The sequence below is a fragment of the Marmota flaviventris genome, chromosome 12 (genome assembly GCF_047511675.1).
Source record: "Marmota flaviventris isolate mMarFla1 chromosome 12, mMarFla1.hap1, whole genome shotgun sequence".
Classification (NCBI taxonomy): Eukaryota; Metazoa; Chordata; class Mammalia; order Rodentia; family Sciuridae; genus Marmota; species Marmota flaviventris.
This window is the reverse complement of record NC_092509.1, coordinates 2,879,746-2,905,830: the sequence shown is the minus strand read 5'-3', so window position 1 is coordinate 2,905,830 and position 26,085 is coordinate 2,879,746. Positions and strand designations below refer to the sequence as shown.

General features: G+C 47.9%; 2 protein-coding genes across 2 annotated transcripts in view; both read left to right on the top strand.

The window, feature by feature from the left end:
* Positions 1-6,006: 6,006 nt before the first annotated feature.
* On the top strand, positions 6,007-14,088 carry LOC139707882 (uncharacterized). Its single transcript, XM_071619787.1, has 3 exons — positions 6,007-6,220; positions 6,672-7,195; positions 13,711-14,088. Exons 1-3 carry the CDS (start codon positions 6,007-6,009, stop codon positions 13,996-13,998), a joined length of 1,026 nt encoding a protein of 341 aa, XP_071475888.1. The 3' UTR covers positions 13,999-14,088.
* LOC114082240 (nuclear pore membrane glycoprotein 210-like) overlaps positions 14,040-26,085 on the top strand; it is a 30,189-nt gene continuing 18,143 nt past the window's right edge. Inside the window, 8 exon segments of the mRNA XM_071619785.1 lie at positions 14,040-14,064; positions 15,679-15,824; positions 16,105-16,326; positions 17,798-17,971; positions 18,584-18,776; positions 19,183-19,289; positions 19,508-19,616; positions 19,702-19,799. Coding sequence (XP_071475886.1) covers positions 14,040-14,064; positions 15,679-15,824; positions 16,105-16,326; positions 17,798-17,971; positions 18,584-18,776; positions 19,183-19,289; positions 19,508-19,616; positions 19,702-19,799 — 1,074 coding nt within the window.

Here is a 26,085-nt window from a genome sequence, read left to right as displayed (position 1 = left end):
AGGAAGCCAGCCACAAGCATCCAGACCTGTGGGACAGGCCGCGCTCAGCGCCCGCCGGAGGAGCCCGCCTGCGCCCAGCGCCCCGCGCCAGCGTCCCGCCCGCGGCGTCTGGAGCCCGCGGGCGCCCCGCGCCGCACCGCAGACCGTGAGGCCTTTCCCGAGAATGGGTGCCGCGCGGACCGGCCCCCGAGCGCCTTCCCCGCCCGCGGGGTCCCCGGGGCCCCGCCCGGCGCCGGCCCGCGCGCCCCCGACCCCTGCCGCCGCCGCCGCCGCCCCGAGCCCGGGGCCGCGAGGGGGTCGGGTGCGGGGCGCGCGTGCACGTGTGCGTGTGCCTGCCGGGCTGCTGCGCGGCGGGCTGCGAGTGCCTGTGACGCCGCCCGCGCCGCTTACCCCCGGGTGCGCCATCCCCGCGCCAGCCCCCTGCTCCGCGCGCCGCGCCTGCCGGCCAGCGAGGGAGCCCGCCCCGGGCCAGCGACGCTCGGACCCGCCGCCTCGCAGACCCACGCCCCCACGCCGTCATCCGCCCGCCCCCGGCGCCCGGCCCGCGTGGGCTCCCGGCCTGGGACGCTGGGGCCGGCCAGTGGGTCCCGGAACCTGACGCCCTGTCAGACCCCTGCGTCGGCGTCTCCTGGGCACCGAAGGACGCGGACGCAGCCCCGGTTCACAGACACGGAGCGGCGCTGCACCCTTGGCCTCCAGAAATGTCAAACATTTTGTCCCTCGTGAAATGTACTCACCAGTGTTCCCAACATCTCCCCGAAAGTGTTTTCACGTTTGTTATGATACGGTGTTATGCAGCGATTCCTTAGCTAAAATAAAATTTAAAAGCCACACAAACTGAGGGCTCCACGCCTCGTGGATTGGGACCCGGCGGCTGTATGGCTTCGAGGTGCCCGGTGTCTCAGAGCTGCAGACTGTTGGTGGTACTGTGAGTCCTGGAGGAGGAGGAGAAGTGGATCTGGCACTGCCCCGTGGACTGGTGCGGTCCTGACTGGCTGAAGAAGGAGGTGGTAACTGGCCTAGAGGTCTCCAGAGCAGACAAGTGAGGCCTACAGAATGAAGTTGGGGGAGGCGAATTCTGGCTCAGGAAAATGATTTCTGTAGGAATTAAAGTAATCCAAGGATAGAATGGGCCACCTGCGAAAAGGATGAACTCAAAACCTAGAGTCTCTTTAGAGCTAATACGGAAGAAACATTAGTTGGAAGAAACATTAGAAATTTTTGAAATATCTATTTTTATTGCAGTGAGGGGAGTCCTTTTCTCCTTTCTCCTAAACACCCATACAATGATCATGTGCCTCTTTATCATCTCTGAAAGCAAAGAATTATATATTTCCCCATCGGACGGTTTTGGCTGTAGGTGGGCATCACTTGTCTATTATTACAATGTTGGAGATTTCCTACCCCTTGTTAACTAAATTCTAAGTGTCCCAGTCATGTAAAATGAACCTAATATTATGTGAATAAATTGAATATACTCAAATGAAGGAATTATAATTCAAGAACACAAGAAAACTTGCTCATTTGTTCATTGTACAAATCAATGCTCATTGCTTTCTAGGTGTCAGACTAATGAATATAATTATGTTAAAGCTGTTATGCTTCGAAAATAAAAACAAATGATCAATACCAAAAAAAATAAATAAATAAAATGTACCACTGAAATATTAAAGGAGTCAATGGGAAGAATAATATTTGATAATTTGTGATTCATTTGATTTTTTCATATATTCCAAAAATGATCTCAAAAGCATTCATAAATATTTCCTGTTCTTCTCCAAGGAACTGGAAAGTATCAAAAACTACTCTTAAAAAGGAGTAAAATGGTGAAGACAGAATGATGAAGCTTGTGGCAAAATGTTAAAACAAATTACTGACCAAAATATATAGGAGTGTATGTGTTATTTATGCAACTTTTCTGTGAATGTGCTGTCACTTCAAAAGAAAAAAAATAAAGAGAGAAAAGGCTTACTTGGAAGACAAGTTCATTAAGAGCCATTGTAAATATCCTGAAGGCTAAGTTCATTGGGTATTTAGCAAAGCCAACATGTAGGAAGGATCTGGAGCCCATGAAAGAGTATGATTAATTTGTAAGTAGTTCAGGATGATAATTTGCATGTCAGTGTGGAAAATTTAGAATATAGGCCTTCACATGTCTATACAGAAACTAGCTTAGATATTCTTAAGCTGAAAATTTAAGAAATATTTTGCAAATTATTGGATGAAGTTTATGCCAGAATCATGATTTATATACCAATAAATATAGAAAATCTCAAATTCTAAATATCTGAATTTTTTTCCTGCTTGACAACCTGTAATTATTACAGAACTCTATTAAAAAGACATATGTTGGGGCTGGAGATGTGGCTCAAGCAGTAGTACGCTCGCCTGGCATGCGTTCGATCCTCAGTACCACATACAAACAAAGATGTTGTGTCCGCCAAATACTAAAAAATAAATATTAAAAATATTCTCTCTCTCTCTCTCTCTCTCTCTCTCTCTCTCTCTCTAAAAAAAGACATATGTAACCGTTTGGGTGGGCTTAAGCTAAGTAGACAGTAAAAAATTAGTATCATTGTAGCCCTAGAATCCAATAAAGATTAAATAAGTTAACGCATAAGAGTTATGTTGAACATTAGTGGCAATTTAGAAATTGCTGTCAACAAAAACAGAATAAAATGCTTTAACCATTTCTAAAATCAATATCCATCTTTATTAAGAACATTTTAAAGTGGAGTTGAGAAGAAACATCAGAAATTTTAAAGCAGCAAAATAAGTGATTATGCTAGTAAATTTCACCTTTAAAAGTACAGAATAAGCAAGTGTTATATTTTTGGAAACTTTATATGGTGATTTCACCTATTTTTCCTAATACTTTAATGTTTTATTTCTTAGTCTAGAGATTAAGATATTACTTCAAATGATAGTCACTTAAAATATTTTTATTGCTAATCTCTTAATAGCAAAACTTCTCCAGGTAAGTGCCTCTGTGTTTCATACATAGAATAATTATTAGGAGATGAATTAAAGTTAATGGACCAAGTTCTCAAATAATATTTCACCATTTCCTTACTGAGAAAAAAAATATCCCTGGATGCTTTTGAGATATTGATTGAAATATGGGGAAAATATAAACTTTGCACACATTTTCTAGACACTAAAATCATTAAATAGATTTAAGTTTTATTTTTTTTCTGAAAGAAGTGATAATAATTTGTTACATTTGTTCTTGCATAAACATACCTTTATATAATTTTATATGATATCTATGCATTATTCCACTTTGAATTTTTCTGTCAAAAGAGCTGAAATACAGAAGCATAGTCCAATGTAATTTATTTAGAAAAAATAAACTTTCTTTCTTTCTGAGAGGGAGATACAAGAGAAGTTTTGGAAAATGAAATAAAACCGGAGATTTGCAGACTAACAAACTGATTTTTAACTATGATTTCTCAGGATTATAACAGAATATTTATTTTCATGGTTTCTTGATACTGACTATACTGGTTTTATTTTTTCTTATAAAAATTTTAGGAGAATCCTTTATGGACTCTGTATGCAGAAAAGTTTCTGAAGATTTGAAGTGGTAAAGGTTTTCTACTTTATTTTGTTGTAAAACAAAGATATGTAAATTTTTTGAAGTTGCTGAAACTCAAGTATGTTATCCTTAAAAGAATATGAAATCATTTGTAGGAGTTTATCCTGTTTCATGCAGTCACAGTTACTAATAAATAAAAGTAACATAGTTTTCTTGTTTTAGATATTTTAAATTATTTTTGTAAATCTAGAAGATGTTTAAATGATATTCAGTTTTTTTACTGTTTGTTTTGCTAGTAATAATTTACATGTATATTGTATTTGTAGAAAGAGGCTTGGTTTAAGGGATAATAAAGTAAACAGAGTAGTGTAAAATAACTGTTTTATTAAATGTATTTAAACTGTATTTAAAGATTTAAATGCTTGATGATGCTTTCTCTAGTAACAAAAAATTGAGGCAAGAATTAAACAATGCAGTTTTAATTTATCTTTTTGGATATTCTTAGCAATTGGAAGCATGTGGTGAGGAGCCAGAAGACAGAGTAAGATTTGAACCAAGCTGTTACTTCTCTCATGAATCTTCAACGTAGAATGGACATAATGTAAAAACTGTATTCATCTAGACACCAATCTTCTTAATTCCAAACTGATGAAACAATGAATATTTCTTCATGCTTCATTGTATTTGGTGCTTGGTTTTCTCAAAAATATAAATTATAATGAAAGTTGCAATTTTAAAAGTTGTGCTTTTCTTTCAATTTTCTGTTTGTTTTACTTTTTATTAGCTCTTTCACAGATAAGACACCTAAAATGTGTTTAATTATTTTTATAATCAATACAAGAGTTTAAGTTTCTTTGTAATTTTACTACTTAGGGTAATAGGAATTTTGAAATATAGAGTCTGTAATAGTTCTTTTTCACAGCAATGAAACAGGGCATATATGTATTAGTGACAAAGTTAAAAGAACATAAATTTTGTTTATAAAATTTAGTATTTTGTTATTTATTTTTTTCTTTTAAAATTCTGTGGATTATACCCATGGTTTTATTTATACTGATAACTTGTTCTGTACCACTGAATAACACCATTAGCCCAATGCAATATTTTTGCAACTTGATTTGAAAGTTTGCCCTTGAGGCAATTAGGAATTGGGATTGTGCAATTATTGACTAAACTTAAATTCTTATCTTTTTTTTTAAAAAAATTAGGGATCCAGTTTGCCCTTTTTATAATCATCAATTAATTAGAAAGAACTGGACCAACAGAAAAATGACAGAAATTGGGAAAAATAGATGGATGGATAAGCAAAGATATTGCACAGTGCTGCAATGAATTCATAATGGAAGGACAAATGACAAGAATTGGTGCTAAGAAGAAAGACATATTTTTTTCTTTGATGGCTTAATGATCAGAAGTAAATTTAATCATGGCCAGACCAGCTTCCAGGTTACAGTAGTGCAGACTATAGATTAAAAGAAAAGTTTTCTTTTATGTGGAGAGTAGAAATCTGTGATAAGGAAGATACTTGTGGGGCAGACATGCCTTTGCACTAGTACCCCCAAATGACAACAGTATCATATTTGCTGCTAAGTCTGAAGAAGAGAAAAATAATTGGATGGCCGCCCTTGCTTCTCTTAATTAAGGATCATATAGCTGAAGGCAACTTTTTTGTAGTTCTATGTATGCAGTACTGTAGAAAAGGTTTTATAGAATTTGTATGTTCTATAAAATGATAGGAAACTGGAATCTTCAGTTGATTAATTTTCTCCGTTGTATTTAAAATGTTTTTTTTTTTAATTTATGTATCAACAAATTCCTTTCCTTTTGGTTTTCTTCTTAGATTTGAAATTCCAGATCCAGAACCTACTGAAGCAGACAAATCGGCAATAGAGAAAAGTGAACAGCCATTCAGTGTTGGACTTCGAAATAAATATGTCCAACCAGGACAACGTAGGTTTTAATCGAATATTACATTTTCTATGTGCCATTAAATGTTCAGTTTATAATAAACACAAACGTTCTTAGCTCTTAATTTAAATATAAGTATTAGTGTTAACTTTGTGATCATTAAATTTCCAAATTTCTTTATCTATGAAGCTATTTTAAATAAATTCTCTGAAGAAACGTAGCATGCTATTTGCATCAGCTCTCTCTCAGGCATGTGATATGTTTACAAATCAAAGTGTGTTATGGTGAGTAAAACTGAAATGGGAAAGGAGGGGCAGCGTGGGGGATACAGGAAAAAGAAAAGCAGCCAGTCAGTCTGGGGTGTATCCGAGAAAACTCGGTCCTCCGCTGTTTCCTTCCACCTCTTTCCCATAGAACTAATGAATGTGTGAGCCGGAATTCTAAATTAAGAAGGGTCCCACACAGAGCCTGGAGACCCGGTCACTTCCCTTCCCTTCCTCCCCGAGTGGGCTGTCCAGGGCGATAGGGTGACGGGCGGTGGGGTTCTGCTCGCATGGACAATGAGGTGCCAAGGGGCTGGTGATGGCCCGCGGGATCCCAACCCATTGGAGGGAGGTGGCCCTGCCTCCCTCAGCTCCTCAGGACAACTCTCCACAAGCATCAGCTGCTTCCCGGCGCAGGGACGCGGCGAAAGCCCGTGGCGGCGGCGGCTCCCGTGGGTCAAGTTCGCGGCCGCCCGGCGCGGGGAGGCTCGGCCTCGCGCGGTGGCGCCACGTGGGGAAAAGTTTGCAGGAAGCTGCGGGGCCTCGCGCGACCTGACGCCCGCTCCCTCTGCGGCGCCTGGTCACGCCCAGGCCCCGAGCGCCCCGCAGCGTCCCCGCCCGGAGCCTCCTCCTCCGACCCCAAGGGTCGCCCGGGGGAAACGCCTTGGGGCTCCTCGGGCGGGTCGAGGAGCAAGTGTCCCGGGAGGACGCACGGTGCGCGCGGAGGGTCGGGGGCGCCCGACGGGGGCGCCCGACCGGGGCGCCGGAGGGTAGCCCCCGCGCGCGGCGTCCCGCTATCCCCAGTGCGCAGGCGCGGCCGCCCCAGCGCGCATGCCCTGGGCTCCGGAGCGCTGCTGGTCCCCAGCTGCCCACGTGATCCTGTTGGCTGCGGTCCGGTCCTGGCCGCCACTGGCTGCGCGGCTTGGACCTCTTGCGGCCCGGCGGTGAGTTTCCTGCGTGAGCAGCGGCGGGGGCGTTCTCCCGCGCCGGACGGGCGAAGTTCTGCGCCCCCACTTTGCTGCGACCTTTGCGGGCTCGCCGGCGGCTGCGGGCGGCGAGCGTCTGCGCGGGGCGGAGGGACGCCGTGCCCGGGAGGGAGGGCTCCGAGTCAGTTTTTTTGTGCGACCGACCAACCGCGGCCGGAGCCTGTGGCGCGCGGGCGGCGAGCGCGGGGACCCCGGCGTGGCAGAGCCATGGATGGACCGGATCGGGGCCCTGGACTCCGCAAAAAGCTGCGGTCAAGGTCGCAGCGAGACCGGGAGATGCGCTCCCGGGTCGGTCTGGGGGTCGGCTCGGCGGGCGGCGGGGCCGGCTGGACTCGGGCGCCCTCCCTCGCTTCGTCGTCCGGCTCCGACAAGGAAGACAATGGGAAGCCCCGGTCCTGCCCAGACCCCCGCGGAGGAAGCGGAGCGAGTCCACCTTGGCCAAAGAGGACATCATCGATGGGTTTGCCAGGACCAGCTTTGTCCCTTTTGAAGCGCTGGAGGTAAGCGCCCCCTCCCCCCGTCTGCCTTTATGCACAAAAATTGGAAAAAAATGGTTTCTGTGTTCCTTCCAGAAACAGCACTGTTACTTGCACTTGGCTTCTGCTCCTAACTTTGCCACTCTGTATGTATTTAACCCTAAGCAAATTTCATAATCCTTTGTACCTCATTTTAAAGGTGTTGAATATATAGATTGCTACTATCTCTTCCAGCAGTGGAAGTCTGTGATTTTACAGATGACTGAATGCTCTGAATAAGATTAAGAAAGCTTTTTTTTTTTTTTTTTTTTACAGTGTCTACAGGTCAGTCCAAAGTGCTGTTAAGTGTCCTCAGCTCTTAGGTTGTTTGGTATCATTGGAAACTATAGTATCGAGTTTTTTAAAAAATAGGCTGAAATTTTCACTTGTTTTAGTGTTTCACTTTGACTTGTAGTGATCCCTACTTAGAACTTTAGGGAAGATGGGTTAACTAGTGCAGAGGATGACAAGATGTCTGGAAAAATCATTATTTGAAATACTCTCCAGATAAATAAATAAATATTCTCCCAGTATTAGGGATTGAACTTAAGGGTGCTCTTCACTGAGCTACATCCCCAGCCCTTGTAAGAATTGCTTTATTTTGAGGCATGGTCTCACTACATTGCCCAAGTTGGCCTTGAACTTGTGATCCTCCTGCCTCAGCCTCCTCCATAGCTAGGATTGCAGGCATGTGCCACCATGCTTGGCACTCTGGTTATATTATATATTGTGCCGCCATATGAATTTTCAACCTGTTCTTTTAACTAAACTTAATTGTGTGTGTATATATATTTATTTATTAGGGGATTCTATCTTAAAATGAAATAGCGGCATAAAAAAGAAAAACCACAAGTATTACAGAAAGTCTTTAAATAGATATTGGTTTTAGTTTTACCATGTATAACCTGTGTATTTTTGTGCAAGTTATTCAAATCTCTGATCACCTGGCTCCTTGGATGTGAATTCGAGTGATAACATTGCTTATATTTCTTTATATCTATAGGGTAAATGCTGGCATTACTCAAATAAGAAGGGCTTAGAATTATAACTAATGATAACTCCTTCAAAAAGATGTTCTAAGAAGTAAAATGGGCCTATGAAAAATTCTTTGAACATGAAGTCCTATCCACCTGTTCATCATTATTAATTGTTACTATTGTTAGGCTTTTCATGCAGAATGCATGCTACTTAATTAATATTTGGATTATCAGATATGAGTTTTAATTTGTGGAATATAGTTTTTCTTTAATGTTATCAAGACAAATTGCATTAATATTTATTGGTACTATCTTTGCCTTCCTAGAGAAGTCCCTACATTATCATGGTTTATTTCATTTATTGAACGTTTATTTTAAATAAACATTTAAGAATGTATATTTACTGTGCTCTGCTTTAGCTATATCAAATTTTGACACACAGTGCTTTGTTTTCAATGTCATTGAAATTACATTGTGATTTGCTATAAAACCCTTGTTTTTTGTAAAATAATGCTTTTGAAATGTATTCCTGTCCTAATTTTTTTTTATTTGCAATTGGTTTGTTGACAAAACCAGGTCATTTGTTTTATAGTTTGTCTTACTCAAAATTTTGGTGATGTATCCTTGTCACATGTTTCTTTGTCCCCTCTATTTCCTGAAATTTGACTATTAAATCTAGAGCCTTAATCAGGTTTTAGTGACACATCTCTGGCATGGTGGCACTCGCCTGTAGTTTCAGCTACACCGGAGGCTGAGGTAAGAGGATTGGTTGAGCCCAGGAGTTAGCCTGTACAACATAGGGAGACTCTGCCTCCAAAAAATAGAGAAAAAAAGAAAGAAAACTTCATAGGTATTATTTTTGTGTTACTATTAACTGACAGTAACATGTTATCATCTTTTCTAATGTTAACCATCAACAATTATTGTCTGCATCTTAAACAGTAATTGATAAAGGACAAGAGTGAATGTAAACATTACTTTTAACTGTTTGTTGAGATATTTCTATAAAACAGACTCACTCATATCAGCAATTTGGCTCCCTAGATCAAATTCAGTCAGAAAAGGTCATATGAAAATGGGATAATTTCTTTCTCTTTACTGGATGTTTTTTTAAATAATGGACTTGTTCTCTAGCATGAACATGATGAAGAGTTCTTTTCTTAGTATCATTATGAAAGCACAGAATGAAACGTATGTGATTGTTTCAATTATGGAATCATGACACCAAATTTGTTCAGATTTTTGCATTAGAAACCATCCTGAGTCCCTCTAACATGAACTCCAATATATTTTCACAGTTTTCTTAATTGTTTCAAGATCATCTTGTGCATTTTTTATTACTATTATTATTATCAATATATATTATACAAAGTAATGGGTTTTACTCTGACATTTCCATATAAACATGTATCATATTTTGATCATGTCTACCCTCCATTCTACTTTCTCTTGCTCTTTGCCCACCCCACAGTATCCTTCCCCCTTCCCAATAATTCCTTTTCATTTCATCTCCTTCCCACTTTTTACCCTTTGAAAGAACACTAAGGAATGGTCTATTTGGCTTTTTTTTTTTTTTTTTTGGTGGTGGTGGTGGGGAGGGGGGAACTAGGGATTGAAGCCAGGGGTACGTAGCCATTGACATCCCCTGTCTATTTATTTTTACTTTGAGTCAGGGTCTCACTAAGTTGCTAGGGCCTTGCTTAGTTGCTGAGGCTGGCTTTGAACTTTCGATGCTCATACTTCAGCCTCCCAAACTGCTGGGATTACAGGTATGCACTACTATGCCCAGCTCTAGTTGGATTTTATGGTAAATCTATTTTTAGTTTTTTGAAGAATCTGTAAAGGGTTTTCCATACCAGCTATACTAATTTACATTTTCATCAACAGTTTATACAGATTCATATTTTTTCCACATTTCAACTAGCATTTGTTATTTTATTTTTTGCTTTTGCTTTTGCTTTGGTTTGTTTATTTATATGACAAGAGCCATTCTGAATAGGGTGACAGGAATCTCCATGTAGTTTTTTGTGATTTATTAAGGCTAAAGATATTATTTTTACATATATTTGTTGTCTTGTATTTGTATTCTTTTGAGAAATGTCTGTTCAGATCATTGGTCCAGTTACTGATTGGAATATTTGTTCTTTCTGAAGATTAATCCTCTGTCAGATGAATAGCTGGCAAAGATTTTCCCCCATTCTATAGATTTTCTTTTCACTCTCTTGGTGGTTTCCTTTGCTATGCAGCAGAGTTTTGATTTATTGTAATCCTATTTGTCAATTGTTGCTTTTGTTTCCTGAGATATCAGAGTACTATTCAGGAAATCATTGCCTGTTCCAGTATTTTGAAGTGTTTCCTATATGTTTTCTTCCAGTAGTTTCAAAGTTTTATGTCTTAAATTAAGATTTTGATCCATTTTGAGTTGATTTTTCTTCAGGGTGATTGAAATCTAGTTTCAGTCATCTGCATGTGGATATCCAGTTGTCTTAGTACCATTTGTTGAAAAGGCTTTTCTCCAGTATATGATTTTTGGCACTTTATTGAGATCAGCTGTCTGAAGATACATGGGTTTATTTCTGGGTCCTCAATTCATATATTCATATATATATATATATATAGAGAGAGAGAGAGAGAGAGAGAGAGCGCGCGCGCGCGAGAGAGAGAGAGAGAAATTGTAATGATAATTGTATTATCTGTAAATAGGGAGACATATCTTATTTATGTTTATATTCTCTTTTTTTAATATTTATTTTTTTAGTTGTAGTTGGACACAATACCTTTATTTTAATGTGGTAGTGAGGATCGAACCCAGGGCCTCACATGTGCTAGGCAAGTACTCTGCTGCTAAGCCATAACTCCAGCCCCTTTATATTCTTTTTTGTTGTATCCATGTATATCTGTTTTTATGTCTATACCAGGTTTTTTTTAATTAAAATAGCTCTGTAGTATACTTTATTTATTTGCTTGTTTAGTCATTTGTGTATTTATTTTTTGCATTACAATTCTTAATACACCTTCATACCACAATTTATCATATCTTTGATTGTATATAAGGTATGTTGACACCAAATTCACATCTTCATATTTTGTATACTGATGAGGGTCTCTATAGTATATTTTAAAATAAAGGATTACAATGCCTATATCCTTAGTCCTTTTGCTCAGAATGATTTTGATTATTTGTGGTCTTTGTTCATTCCAGATGAATTTTAGGATTTTTTTTTCTATTTCTGTGAAGAACTGTGAAAGATGTCATTGGTATTTTGATTGTGATTGCATTGAACCCATAGATCACTTTCAGTACTATGGCTGTCTTAACAATATTAATTCTTCCAATCCATGAACATGGAAGATCTTTACATCTTCTACTCTCTAATCTCTTTCTTCACTACTTTCCAATTTTCACTGTAGCAATCTTTCGCCTCCTTGTTCAAGAAACACTGATTTCTTTCTCAGTCCATTCATTACTGATATATAGAAAAGCTATTGATTTTTGTATATTGATATTGTATCCCTACTACTTTGCTGAATTTATCAGTTTTGAGTCCTTTGGTGGAATCTTTAGGATTTTCTCAGAATATAATTGTATTATCTGCAAATAGGGATAATTCAACTTCCTCCTCTCATATTTATATCACTTTATATATTTTTCTTACCTAATTGCTCTGGCTAAAATTTCAAGCAATGTACTGAATGAAAAGGTTGAGAATAGATACTCTTTTTCCTGATTTTAGAGGAAATGCTTTCAGTTTTTCCCCATTCAGAATGATGATGGATATAGGTTTATCATATATAGCTTTTATTGTAATAAGGTATCTTCTTTCTATATCTAATTATTCAGAACTTAATCATGAATGACTGTTGAATTTTACCAAGGACTTTTTCTGCATCTATTGAGATGATCATGTGATGTTTATTCTTGATTCTATTTATGTGCTGTATGCTGTATTACATTTATTGATTCATATATATTGAGCCATCATTGCATCCTAGGAATGAAACCAACTTGATCATGATATATGCTCTTTTTAATGTGCTGTTGAATTCCATTTGAAAGTATTTTATTGAAGATATATATCATCTATATTCATCAGGGACATTGGTCTATAGTTTTTTGTTGTTGTTGTATCCTCATCAAGTTTTGGTAACAGGGTGATACATTGCAGAATGAGTTTGAAAGGGTTTCTTTCCATTTTAATTCATGGAATAGTTTGAGGAGCATTGGTGGTAGTTCTTTAAAAATCTGGTAAAAATTCATCAATGAATCTGTCTGGTTCTTATACTTTTTTGTTGGGAAACTCTTTATTACTGCTTCAATCTCATTGCTTATTATTGATCTATTTAGATTTTTTTATGTCCTATTGGTTCTATTGTGGTAGGTCATCTGGGCCCAGAAATTTGTTAATTTCTTCTAGAATTTCCAGTGTATTGGTATATAGTTTTACTCAATATTGCTAATGATCCTATGAATTTCAGTGATATGTGTCATATTATCCTTTTTTCATCTCTTTATTTCTTTGGGTTTTCTTTTTCTTTTTTTTTTGGTTTGTTTAGCTAAGTATTTGTCAATTTTGTTTATCTTTTCAAAGAACCACCTTTTAGTTTAATTGATCCTTTCTATTCATTTATTTCCTGTTCTGATATTTATGATTTATTTCCTGCTACTGATTTTGGATTTGGTTTGCTCCTGTTTTTCTAATGCCCTGAGAAATATCATTAGATTATTTGTGTTTGCTGTGGTGATTTTTTTAATGTATGTACTCATAGTTATAAAATTCCATCTTAGTACTGCTTTCATTATACTTCTGAAATGTTGGTAATTATGCAACACTGGCTGAGTCATAAAGAATTGAGTGTATGTCTTAGTTGTGATTATTGATCCTGAGTATATCTTAGTTTAAGTTTCTTATGTTGTGAAACAGGAATATTTGTTTCTTTGAGAATTTGATAAAAGTAGTCCTGAGTGATTCATTTCAGATTATAATGACAACTTTTATTACTGCTTAAGTTTTTGTTTTTATTTATTTTTAAAGTTTTTGGTACTAGGGATTGAACCTAGGAGTGCTTTACCACTGAGTTACCTTCCCTATTACCCCCTCTTTTTAAAACAAATTTTTGAGATGATTTTGCTTAGTTGCTGAAACTGGCCTTAAATTTGTGATCCTTTTGTCTCAGCCTCCTGAGTTACTGGGATTCTAGGCATATACCTCCATGCCTAGCGTATTAGATAGGGTTTTAGAGGGAAAGTAAGAGAAGAAAAACTTGGAAGTGAATATTCAACTCTCTGTACCAAAGTAAGATGACTTTCTTCTTTTTTTCAATCCTGCCAAATATCACAAAACCTGGACATTATGAAGGAAAAAGAAAATAAAGGTTTTTTTTAGTTTTTTTCAATGTAGTAAGAAAAAGTGGGAGCAAGTAAGTATTTTCTTATGCAATATCTTAGAAGAGTCTTCAAATCTTGTATAAAATAAGTGGTTTTTATCTTGAAATTGCATATAGACACTGTCTTTTTCTTATTAGACTGCAAGTGCTCCTGAAACCCCTCTAATAAATAAGCACCGCCCAACTTTTTCGAGGTCCAATACTATTTCCAAACCATATGTTTCAAACATCCTGCCATCGGATGCACCCAAGAAGAGGCGTGCTCCATTGCCTCCAATGCCAGCATCTCAGAGTGCCCCTCAGGACCTTACAAACATACAGGAGAGGCTAGCTTCTTGTGTGGTGAAATCCACAAGTGTGGAGGAGACTGATAAGGTGGGTAGGTTTGTTTTGTTTTACAGGATGAGACAAGGTTACGTAACTTAGACCCCCAAGAAAGTTAGTAACAGTTATTAATATGTAATAACATGAATAAGTACTTAACTAAAATTGGTACTGGAAAAAGATTATATGTAGTTTGATTCAATGAAGAATAAGTTGCTATTTTATGGAGCTTTTTTTTTTCTCAAGCAAATAGCTGGTCTATAAACATTATGTCTTACTTAATGCATATATTACAGATGAAAATGCTTATTTTCAAATGAAAATGTTTTTAAACAACAGTCTTTGTGCTAATTCATGGGCTTCTAATTTGTATGTCTTCTTTACCTAATTTTGAGATTCTGCAGAGGAAATACTTGTGTCTACCTAAAATCAATACTAAATCAACATATTGTGATTACCTTTATGTGTTCTTATGTTCAAATCATTGTTCTATGTGTACCTTTTCCTTTAAGTTTTACTTTTATTCTTCTTTATTGTCTTATTTTTACTCCCCTATTATTATTATTGGTTCCCTTTAATCTTAAATTTGGGAATCTATTAGCAAACAGCTTTTTATGACTAAGCAATCTGTACATTCTTGCTTTATTCATGTGGAAGGTAAATGATTTTTCAAGTAAATGTGATTGAACATAAGATGATGTATTATGTTGCTTGTAATCACACTATGATTTAAATGACTTTGAGAGCAATTTTTATTTTGAAGTATTCAAGACAACAGGTCGTCTTCTCATATCTGGTTGAAGGATTTTATTTCCTCCTCAGAAGTTTAGTAAATTCTAGCCTCAAGAAATGAACTCTTCCCATCACCTAATATGCATTTGGGTACTTTCTTAATTTAAAAAAAAAAAAAAAAAAACAGCAACTTGATTATAGTTTTTTTTGTAAACTATCATGTGTGTCTTTAGAACATAGCAATTTGAATAGAAACACATCTTTAAAGAAATGCTTAATGAAGTTGTTACTTAGAAAATCAACTCTCTTATTTCTATTAAGACGTCTAATTTAATGTTTGTGGTATAAAATCTCATAAATCAGGAATTTTTTTCTGTGATGGAGTCATTTTTCTGACAAAGTTTTCCAGGGTTACTGCTTGGTAGTTGAGTGAAGCTTTGCAAAAAAGGTGATTGTTGAGTTCAGTCTTAAAATGAGTGTGGGAGTCCATCAGTCAGGTGGAGGACCCTGTCCAGAGATTCAGTTCCTGAATACAATAGCTTGCCTGGGTGTGTGCAAGGATCAGATTGAACCAGCAAGGAAATCTAGAACCAAGTCAGGGTCAGAGACTTCATTTTGTGCTTGTAGCTCCTTTGCATTTCTTGTTTATTTAGAGACGGGGCCTCACTGAGCTGCTTAGGGCCTCGCTGAGTGGCTAAGGCTGGCCTCCAACTTGCGATCCTCCTGCCTCAGCCTCCCCAGCCCCTGGGATGACAGGCGTGGGCCACCACCATGCTATCTTATGCTTCTTGACCTGAGTCTTAGCTACAGGCCATCTTAGGTCTGTGGGGTAAAGACAAGACCGTGAGTCATTCCCTTAGGACATCTTGGTGGGTGACTTGTTTGATTCTTTGTCTGTTTTCGGGGTCGGGTGTCAGGCACTGAGTTACACCCCAGCCCCAAGGCTCTTAAGTTGGCATCAGCTGTGTGTCCAGCCAGGTGGAGGGGCCCTGAGCTAGCCATGCGCCCCTCCAGCTTCCCATGGTGACCGCAGTTCTCTCCTTGGCACAGGGCGGCTGCCCCCGGGGCCTGAGCACTGTGGTGGCGTCCGGGTGAAGGCCGAGGCCCGGGGCTCCACCACACTCCTGGTGAGCTACACGCATGGCCACGTCCACCTGAGCGCCAGCCTCACCATCGCCGCCTACCTGCCCCTCAGGGTGAGCCGGCTGCCCTGGGCCACTGTGCCCACAGCTCCCTGGGGCTCTTCCCGCGGATGTCCCAATGGAGGCCAAGCCAAGGGTCCCTCAGAGGCCAGGGGGGAGCGAGGCTGGGTTCCCTCCAGAGCCCGCTGCGTCCTGGGGTCTCCCAGGAGGGTTGCACGGGGGATTCAGGCACTGGGCTGTCCCCACAGAGAGGGCAAAGACGTGGCCCCGAGGCCCTGCCCCGCCTGTCCCCTGCCCTGCCTGGGGAAGGCTGAGGCCCTGCTCTCCCTCCCAGACCGTGGACCCGTCCTCCGTAGCTGTGGTCACCCTGGGCTCCTCAAAGGACATGCTGTTTGAAGGAGGCCCCCGGCCCTGGGTCCTGGAGCCTGCCAGGTTCTTCCGGAACCTCACCTCTGAGGACGGGGGCAGCATCAGCCTGGCCCTCCTGGGCCCGCCCGCCTCCCGGAGTCACCAGCAGCACAGCATCTGCGCCACCTGCCGGGCCCTGGGCGAGCAGGTGAGTGGCTGCTGCTCAGGGCCTCCAGGTGGGGGACCTCGCAGAGATTGGGTGACCCTGGGGATGCTGTCCTGCTGTGCCCACAAAACAGGAGGGAAGTGAAGGCCAGGTGAGGGGACGACGGGCAGGCTGAGCGGGGACCGAGGCCACCAGCTGTCCCAGAGACAGCCCCCAGGGGTCCCTCTCAGGGCCGCAGAATCCCCCACCCAGCCGGAGTCGGGGTCAGGGCCAGAGTTGGGCCTCATGAGTGAGGAGGCTGTAGACCAGGGGGGTCACCTGGGGCTCAGCACGTGGCACAGCCTGTGTTCCTGCCCCTGGGATCCCTGTTGGGTGGGGGGATACCAGGGAGTGACCCCAGGGGCCCTCACCCACTGAGCCCTGTCCCAGCCTTGTCTTGTATTTTATTTAGAGTCAGGGTCTCACTGCGCTGCTCAGGGGCTCGCTGTTGCTGAGGCTGGCCTCTACCTTGTGATCCTCCTGCCTCAGCCTCCTGAGTAGCTGGGATGGCAGGCGTGGGTCACGTGGGTGCCTGGCTCTTCATATATTTTTTTTTTTAAATGTGAAAATCGAGAAATATGAGAAGACTGAGTGGATGGTGTGGCCTGAGCCCCTGGGCTGGCCTGGCGGGTGGCGAGGTGCAGGTCCTCTGGTGCCTGGTACCCGCGCCCTCCAGCCAGGCAGAAGCTACGGGCGGGCTCTGCGCCCTTTGTCTTCCTGTGAGGTCCACCGCTCTGTTGCCAGGGTTCCCCAAAGAGGGCATGGAAAGTGAGCAGGAGGTCAGAGTGGACCCGGAGAGGCGGGGGGTGTCCCCTGCACATTTAATAGTACAGAGGGCACCAGTGGAGTCCAGAGTCCCACGGGCAGCTCCCAGGATGCCCAGGACTACGCTTGTGTGACCAGATTAGTGCACAGAGAAGGAAGCCCAGGGGACCCGCCCTCTCCTGCCTGGTGGCCCTACGGGGCACCTGGACCAGATCCGGGCCGTCTGCAGAGGGGTGTGGCATTGCACTGGCCTAGGCACCCATCCCGTAGGGCGTATACACAGGGCCAGACCCCACCCCCGAGATCCCTCTTGGCCAGTGAGCAGGCAGCCAGGGCTCTGCAGGGTGACCCTCTGCACCCTCCTGTGTCCTGAGCAGTACCTCCCGTCCACCCTGAGGACAGGGTCTGTGAGCAGTGAGCGTGTCCCCTCCTCACATGTTGGGGACATCTGCATGTGCTGGGGCATCCTGGGGGCTCCTGGGTCCCGGAGGCCACAGTGCCCCGATCTCCCCAGGTCCCCTACAGAGGCCCTGGGATCCACAGCATCCACAGCGCCCTGCACTGAGAAGGTGCAGCCGTGCCCCCTGGGTCCCCGGCCCTTGGCAGCCACCAGGCGTGGGTGTCTACATCACAGCCGTCCTGCAGAGCAGAGCACAGGAGGGGACGCGCCCTGGGGGACGTGCCCTGACTGCCATCCCCCCACCCCCAGGTCATCGCCCTCTCCGTGGGGAACCAGCCCAGCCTCACCAACCCTTTCCCCGCCGTGGAGCCTGCCGTGGTGAAGGTCGTCTGCGCCCCGCCATCCAGGATCAGCCTCACGCCTGTCCACGCCGGTCCCCCGCTGGACCCGTCGTGTCCACGGCTGCAGCACGACAAGCAGGTGGTGCGTGGGGGAGGGGCTGAGGGAGGAGGCAGGCCTGGAGAGGTGGCCAGGGACTAGCAGAGCACAGTCCAGGTGGTGGGCAGGTTGGACTGCCTGCCTGTCATCCCCTGAGCTCACCTGGATCCCCGGGATGTGGCCCCGGCCAGGAGCCTTTGGACTGTGGTGTTGCCATGGGGGACAGGGAAGTCCCTGTTCCTGGCTGACTGTTTTGGCCTCTGCTCTTCATCCTCCTCTGCCTCCCTGGCCTCTACTGACCACTATTCTGCTCCTTAATTCCTTAGTACCAACTTTTTTTGGCTCTGGAGATCAAACCCAGGGGTACTAACCCCTGAACCCCATCTCCAGCCCTCTTTGTATTTTATTTAGAGACAGGGTCTCACTGAGGTGCTCAGGGCCTTGCTGAGTTGGTGAGGCTGGCCTCCAACTTGCGATCCTCCTGCCTCAGTCTCCTGAGTGCAGGGTGCCTTGGTGGCCAGCAGCTGTAGAGTTTGGTGTTCAGCTCATCCCTTCCCCCATCAGGAACCCACAGGCAGCCCGCCAGCTTCAGGATACACCATGTGGTCAGCCGTGGCTGTGCCCAGGCCTGGATGTCCTGACCTCTGTTTCCTGTAGGTTCCCGTCTCCAGCCACCGCAACCCCCTGCTGGACCTCGCCGCCTATGACCAGCAGGGCCGCCAATTCGACAACTTCAGCTCCCTGGGCGTCCAGTGGGAATCCACCCGGCCCTTGCTGGCCAGCATCGAGCTGGATCTGCCCATGCAGCTGGTGTCCCGGGACGACGGGAGTGGCCAGAGGAAGTTTCACGGTGAGCTGCGGCTGTGGGCCTGGAGCCCTGGACAGGAGGCTGGGGACCAGGGAAACCCCAACAGATGAGTGTCCCAAGCAGCGTGGCACCTGTCAGAGCCTCTGCCAGCTGGGGCGCCCCTTGGCCAGCTGGGGTCCCCTCGTCCAGCACCGAAGCTCGTGCAGCTCCCTGGGCTGCAGTCTTGCACTGGAGCTAGAGGTCCCAAGTGGGGAGTCCCCGGTGGCCCCTGTGTGTCCCCAGGCCCCTCAGCAGCCAAAGCTGGCCCGTCCCCTCCAGCCCTGCTCCCTGGGCCCCACTCAGGGTCTGGCAACTCCCGACTCCCCTCGACTTTCACACTGGGGCTTGCCCATGATGGAGGGGTGGGTGACCACAGAGGCCCAACGTCGGTGTCCTCCTCTGGACCCAGGATTGCAAGCCATTGCTGTCCATGAGGCATCAGGGACCACCTCCATCTCTGCCACGGTGACCGGCTACCAGCTGTCCCACCTCAGTGCAGCCACAGTGAAGCCACTGGTATGTCCAGAGCCACCCGTGGGGGTGGATAGCTGCCCGCTGGGCACCGGGAACGGCTCCTCCCAGCTCTGGGGTCTGGGGCCTCATGGGAAGGTGGCTGCCCTGGGCCCAGTGTGTGTCCTGGACATCACGGGGGCCTGGGGCAAGGCCAGGACTGGGATCCCGCCCCTGTCCCAGGGGTGGCCTATGGGTCTGATGGCGCTGCCCTGTCCCTGCAGCCTGGCCCACCTGCGCCCGTGTCTGCCTTGGTGGAGCTGGTCCTGGTGGAGGACGTGCGTGTGGATCCGGACGTGGTGACCCTCTACAACCACCCTGATGTCCAGGTGGGTCCCCCGCCAGCCCCGCCCCGCCCGGGAGACCCTGGGCCCTGGCCCTGCCTGACCGCTGCCCCTGGCCTCTCGTCCCCAGGCAGAGTTGCACGTCAAGGAGGGCTCCAGCTACTTCTTCCTCAACACGAGCGCTGCCAACGTGGTCAGGGTGGCCTACCAGGAGGCCAGGGGCATCGCCACGGTGAGTGGGGCCTCGGCCGGCACGGGGTGGCTTCCTCAGTGGGCCGTCCCCTGGGCTCCATGGCCGATCGTTTCCAAAGCTGGGACTGAGCAGCGCCAGTGCGTCTGGGTCACTCTGGGACCTTTGTCACTGCAGGGCCACCTGGGGATCTCTAGTCCGTGTCCACAGCTGCGTGTCCTGTCTGTCAGCAGTGGTGTCCCTCAGTGTCCTGCTGAGAGTAACACATCCTCACACAGGCAGCACCTTAGCAGCCATCGTGCCTCTCGGACCCAGGACACACCTGCTGCTCCCTGTCCCCACGTCTCTGGGGTCCCTGCCACGGGCCACATCCCCAGCCCTTCGTGGTCCTTATTTTGAGACAGGGTCCTCCTGAGTTTCCCAGCTGGCCTCGAACTTTCCATCCTCCGTCCCAGGCCTCCCAAGTCCTGAGGTAACAGGCAGGCGTCACCTGGGCCCAAACCTTCTCTAGAAGGAGCCCGTTTCCTGCTGAGTGAGTCAGGCACAGGGCGGCCCAAGGGGACACAGCAGGGGTGTCCAGCCAGGCAGCACCGCTGAGGGACAGCTGGCCGGTTGCCTCTGGGCCACTCGGAGCCCAGGCACTGCTCTCCCTGTTTTAAGGGACGGTTCCCACAAGGCGGCCACCATCAGGACCAGGCCATGGACCTCAAGGAGGCCAGGGTGGTCGCCTGGCGTGGGTGCTGGTGCAACTCCCAGGGCCCTGGCCCAGCGGTGGCACCTGCCTGGGGGCCACCTGCAGTCCCCCCGCCGGTCCCTGCCCTGGGCCTGGCCTGGGGAAGCAGGCGGCCCTCCTAGGCCAGCAGACGTCCAGACCCAGCCTGCTTCCAGGGCCTGAGCCGTCTGCCCGCGAGGTGGCCTCACCCACTGCCGCAGAGAGTCCATGGTGTCACCAGTGATCACGTGTCACCATGAGCGGTGTGCAGTGAGCCCCGCAGTCCGTTCACCTCCTGACTGTCTCAATGTGGGGGTACCCAAGTCACGGCCTGTGGGCTGGGACAGGTACAAAGTGAGGGGCACAAGCCACTGTCAGGGACACACTTGGAAGTGTCAGCTAAGGGGACCTGGGTGTGACCTTGGTGCTAGGTGATGGGACGGAGGCAAGTCGAGGAGCAGGGAGGGCCTGGGGGCTGCACCGTGCCCCTGGCTGGTTCCTATCACTTGGTGACGTCTAGACCACAGTGCGACTCGGATACCGTGGGCGTCGCCCCCTGAAGGTAGGACTTGGTGGATTTTGGTGTCCACACCCAGGCCCGGCCACCACGATGGTCAGTGTCGAGAGTGTTGTCATTATCTCCAAAAGAAACCGGGGCCCTGTGGCCACCACCTTCCTGTCCTCACCCGCTCTCTCACGCGGCCCACTTCAGTGACCATTCTCACTTCTGTCGTCCTTATACCCAGGAATGCAGTCCCCGAGTCTGCAGGGACTGTGGAAACTATCCAGGAACTTCCTGGCAGATTTCCCAAGTGGCTCAGCAACCCCGTTCCTGCGGTGGAGCCTAGGGAGGGCCCCGGCTCCTCATGTCCCCTACCTGCGTGAGGGCCCTGGCTGCCCCACATCCTTGTCAACACTTGTACTTATCAGACTTAAGTTCTAGCCATCTTTGGACAGCGGTTTTGCACTGCGGTGACCGTTGGCATCTGCCTGATGGCTGATGGTGTGGTGACTGTTCCTGTGCTTGTCACCCGTGTGTTTCTGTGGCTTTGTTAGACAAATGTCTGCTCAGATCCTGGGCCCATATTTTATCTTTTTAAAAAATATTTTTATTAGTTGTTGATGGATCTTTACTTATTCAGGGGCCGTGCTGGGAATCGAGCCAGTGCCTCCCACATACTGGGCCAGGCCCTGCGGCTCAGCCCCAGCCCCAGCCCCAGGTTTACTGTCACGCTTTCTTGATGACACCAGCCCTCTGTCTCCTGTTCCTTAGGTCATCTTTTGATTTTTTGGTAGCATCGTCTTGCGCTCACGGCTTTCATTTTGAGGGGTGCGGTGTCTCTGTTTCCTTGTGTCCTTGCTCCTGTGTTTGATGTGAGATCTGAGAATCTGTTAAAAATCGAGGTCGTGAAGATCCATGTTTTCTTCTAGACTTAAAATTCCAGCTCTTGCACTTCAGTCTTTGAAACAATATGCTGGGTTTGTGGGGTGAGGTAGGACTCCATTTTATTTCTTTCTCTCTTTTTTTTTGGTACCAGGGATGGAACCCAGGGCCGCAGGCATGCTAGGCAAGCACTCTGCCACTGGGCCACATCGTCATTTAAAAAAAATAATTAAGTATTTTTAAAATTTTTAAAAAAGAAAGGAAAAACCCCTCCCAGTCAGCCTGAAGATGTAGGCAGCTGGTGCCTGTCTCCGTTACGTTGGGAGGCTGAGGGGAGAGGCCACTGCAGAGCCCTAGCCGCCTCTCCCTGGAACATGCACTGGTCACTGGGCCGTCCCTGTGTCTTCCCTTCTGTGGGATCTTGAGGGGAACAGTGTCCCCTTGCAGGCAGGACCCCAGGGTGGGCCCACCCAGCCCTCTGGCAGAATAACCTGTGAGGCAGGCCCCCTGAGAACAGCTTTGTCCCCAGAAGTTCTCTGGAACAACCTCCTGCTCCTCCTCCTCCTCCTCCTTCTCTTCCTCCTGCTCCTTCTTCTCCCCCTCCTCCTCCTCCTCCTGCTCCTCCTCCTCCTCCTCCTGCTCCTCCTCCCCCTCCCCCTCCTCCTCCTCTTCATCGTCCTCTTCCTCCTCTTCCTCCTGCTCCTCCTCCTCCTCCTGCTCCCCCCTCCTCCTGCTCCTCCTCCTCCTCCCCCTCCGCCTCCTCCTCCTCTTCATCGTCCTCTTCCTCCTCTTCCTCCTGCTCCTCCTCCTCCTCCTGCTCCTCCTCCTCCTCCTCCTCCTCCTCCTGCTCCCCCTCCTCCTCCTCCTCCTGCTCCCCCCTCCTCCTCCTCCTGCTCCTCCTCCTCCTCCTCCTGCTCCCCCCTCCTCCTACTCCTCCTCCCCCTCCGCCTCCTCCTCCTCTTCGTCCTCTCCTCCTCCTCCTCCTCCTCCTGCAGGGACTCTCGAGGCTCTAGAGGGAAACTGGGCCCTGCCCTGTGGGCCTCTGTGGCCCTGGGAGGGATGTCCCCTTCAGTGCTGACCGTCTGCAGGTCCTCCCAGCCTCCTCCAGAGGACACTTCACACATTTCCTTGGTCTTCAGCTGCTAGTTCGGGGACCTGCTGGGTCTCACCCCTGCTGGGACACTTCCTCTTCCTCCTGGACACTGAGGATTCAGGGACAGCCCTGGGCCCTGGAAGGGAGGCGTAGGGCCTGTTGTCCTGTGCTCGGGGCAGCCAGGCTGTGCAGGCCACGGCCAGCTCAGCCACTCGGCCCCGTGTCCAGCGGGCGCACAGAGGGGCACTTCCCTGACGTGAGCTCGGGTCCCTCTCCAGCTGACATATCCTGGTGGGTCAAGATGAGCCCTCCAGCTGAGGTTGCGTGGTCACAGGAGCAGGGCCAAGCGTCCCCTGCCACCTGAGCGACTGCCACTTCTCACTGCTCTGTCCCTTCTGCAGGGCTGGCGTTCCTGTCAGGCCAAGGGCTCTGCTGGGTGTGCGATGACGTTGACAGGGCAGCAGAGGACACAGTGGTGCCTCTTGGTGTCTCCTAGGCCCTGGGAAGCAGTGCGGGGCCTGGTGCCACTGCTGCTGGGGACACAGGCTGGGGAGCAGGCAGGGAGCAGTGGCAGCAGCTGGGCCTGAGCTCAGGTGGCCCTACTTTTCTGTGACACTGGTCTGTGGACAGAGGGGCACATGCCCAGCACCCAGGCCAGGACTCCCCTCAGAGCCTGAGATTGTCACGCGAGCCGAGGTCGTCCTCTGGGCTGAGGGTGACTCCTGGGGCACAGGAAGAGACACAGTCCCCTCTGTCCCACATGCTTGGCCCACCATGGAGCCTGCACAGGTTTTCAGGGAACAGGAGCCCGCGGCCGCGGAGAGGCAGAGATATCCCCGTGTCCTTGGTCTCTGCGAAGGCCACCTGTCGCGGGACTTTAAAGCAGGGTGGGGGCCTGGGGAGGAGGCTGGGGCTGGGATGGCAACTGGTTCTTTAGGGCAGCACTGCATTCGTCACCTGCAAATAGGTGACACAACTTTGCCCTGGGCTCCGTCTGCCAATGTCCTCGGGTGACACTCCAGCTCTTGGAATCCAGGGCTCACTCCAGGCCTGGCTTGTCCCCAGCTCTGTCCTTCCAGCTTGGCCGAGGAGCCCGGGACCCAGGCCATGAGAGGCAGGGGCTGTGGTCCTGGTAGGGTCAGGCGCAGGTCCCCACAGCCACCAGTTTGTCCCCAGCGTGGCCTGTGAGGCCCCAGCGTCATCACAGAGGTGAAGGGAGCCAGGGCACCCCAGACACGGGGCAGGCCAGCCTCCAGAAGGTGGCCACACGTCCACCCTCTGACAGCTGAGTGGAAGGGACAGTGACCTTCCCACTGTCCTTTTCTGCCTCTGTTTAAAATGTGCAAAAATTGAAGTTTCTCGTTCTTCTCTGCGGTTCCCAATGGGCTCTCCTTGGGGGGCAGAGGTACCCACTGGCCTTTCCCACTGGCTGCCCATCCTTCCCCCCGACACCTCCGTCCTGGCTGCCACAGGCATCCCCCGACTCTTCTGGCACCAGGAGCCCCGACGGGGAGTACTTCCCGCATGAATGGGGGTGCACGGGTATTTTTCCGGAAGTTCCATGTCTTCACTAGGCAGGTTCAGACTTTGGACAGCCAGGCTGGCTCCAGGACCAGGTGTCTGTGCATCTGGAGAATCCCTCGGTGCCTCTGTCTGATGAGGGAGGTGCCCAGGGTCCAGGCTGTGCCAGGCACCAGGCCCAGCATAGGGTGGAGAGGCCAGGAGGGGAAGGAGGTGCTGAGTGGTGCTCTCCATTAAGGCTGTGTTAGAGATGGTGACAGGAGCCCCTGGGAGAAGTCAGCAAAGTAATGGAGGGGCCTCCCCTGTATGGGGTGGAGGCTGAGTTGGAGTCAGAAGGCACAGCTCAAGGGAGAAGAGCTTAGGGCCTCGCTTTGGCTGAGGCCAGCCTCCCACTCACCATCCTCCTTCCTCAGCCTCCCAAGCTGCTGGGATTACAGGCATGCACCACCATCCTGGCTGTATCCCAGACCTTCAAGGTGGACTATAAGGTCACACGGCAGGTAGGCGGGCAGGAGCCTGCTGACCGTGAGGACAGGAGAGAAGGTTGATGTGGCTGGGGCTTGATGGTTATGAGGGATGGTGCAGTGAGACTGTGGCCCTGCGAGTGTCGTATTGCTTAGGCGTGTATTTCAACTGAGTGGTTTTCAGCCAGGGCAGGCAGGGCCAAGGGGGGTTGCGGCCTTGGCCACCGCAGTCTCCAGTAGGACACATTGAGGATTCGGGCTCAACCTCAGAGCACTGGAAAGCCGTGGACGTGTTTTAACCAGGGTGCGATATGATCTTGGCTGCTTGTCTCCTTTTGAGTCCAAAGCCTGATTTTTCCCCCTCCAGATTCTTAGTACTGAAAGTCCTCTTAGCAGATACTGACCTGTCGCTGTGCACATCGCCCTTCCCCTGAGTAGGGGATCCCAAAGAGCAGGAAGCAAAGTGAGCTAGAGACGGGCCGCAACCCCCCTTGGCCCTGCCCGCCCCAACCGAAAACCCCCAGGTGAAATACTCACCTAAGCACTATGACATGTTGCAGCTGGTCCATGTTCAGCTGAGAAACGTCCAGTGTGGGGATGGCCATCATCTGGCAGCACAAGAGAGAGACTGGGGTGCCATTTGTTAGGGGGGAGATTCTGTAGAAAGTGGGGTCCCTGGAAGGGGTTGGGAGAGAAGAGTTAAAATGGGGACATTGGCAAGTAAAAGTCCAGAAAACACCAGCTCAGGTTTGCTCCTTCACTTGGTGCGTTTGCTGTGGTCACTACCTCAAGCAAAGCCAGGGTGTAGAGATGGATGAGCCTCTAGGAGCATCTGCCTGAGTGACCTCTGGGGTCGGTCCCCAGGTTCTGTGACGCTGTGAGCTCTAATGGGGGTTTCTTAGAACTCACTTTTGAAAGCACCTGTCTCCTATTCTGCCAGCTCCTGGTTGGCAGCCTCGCCCCATGGAGTCTCAGAAACAGACGGCCAGAACAGGACCTGGCCTCCTGGGATTAAATCCTGACTCTGCCTTCAGGTTGCTGTGTGTCCCAAGGCCGCCCGCTGCACCTCTCTGAGCAGCTTCCATTTTCTTCTCTTTGTAAAATGGACAAAGTTGAGATAGACGCTCTTTCTGAGATCCCCAGCACGGACATTT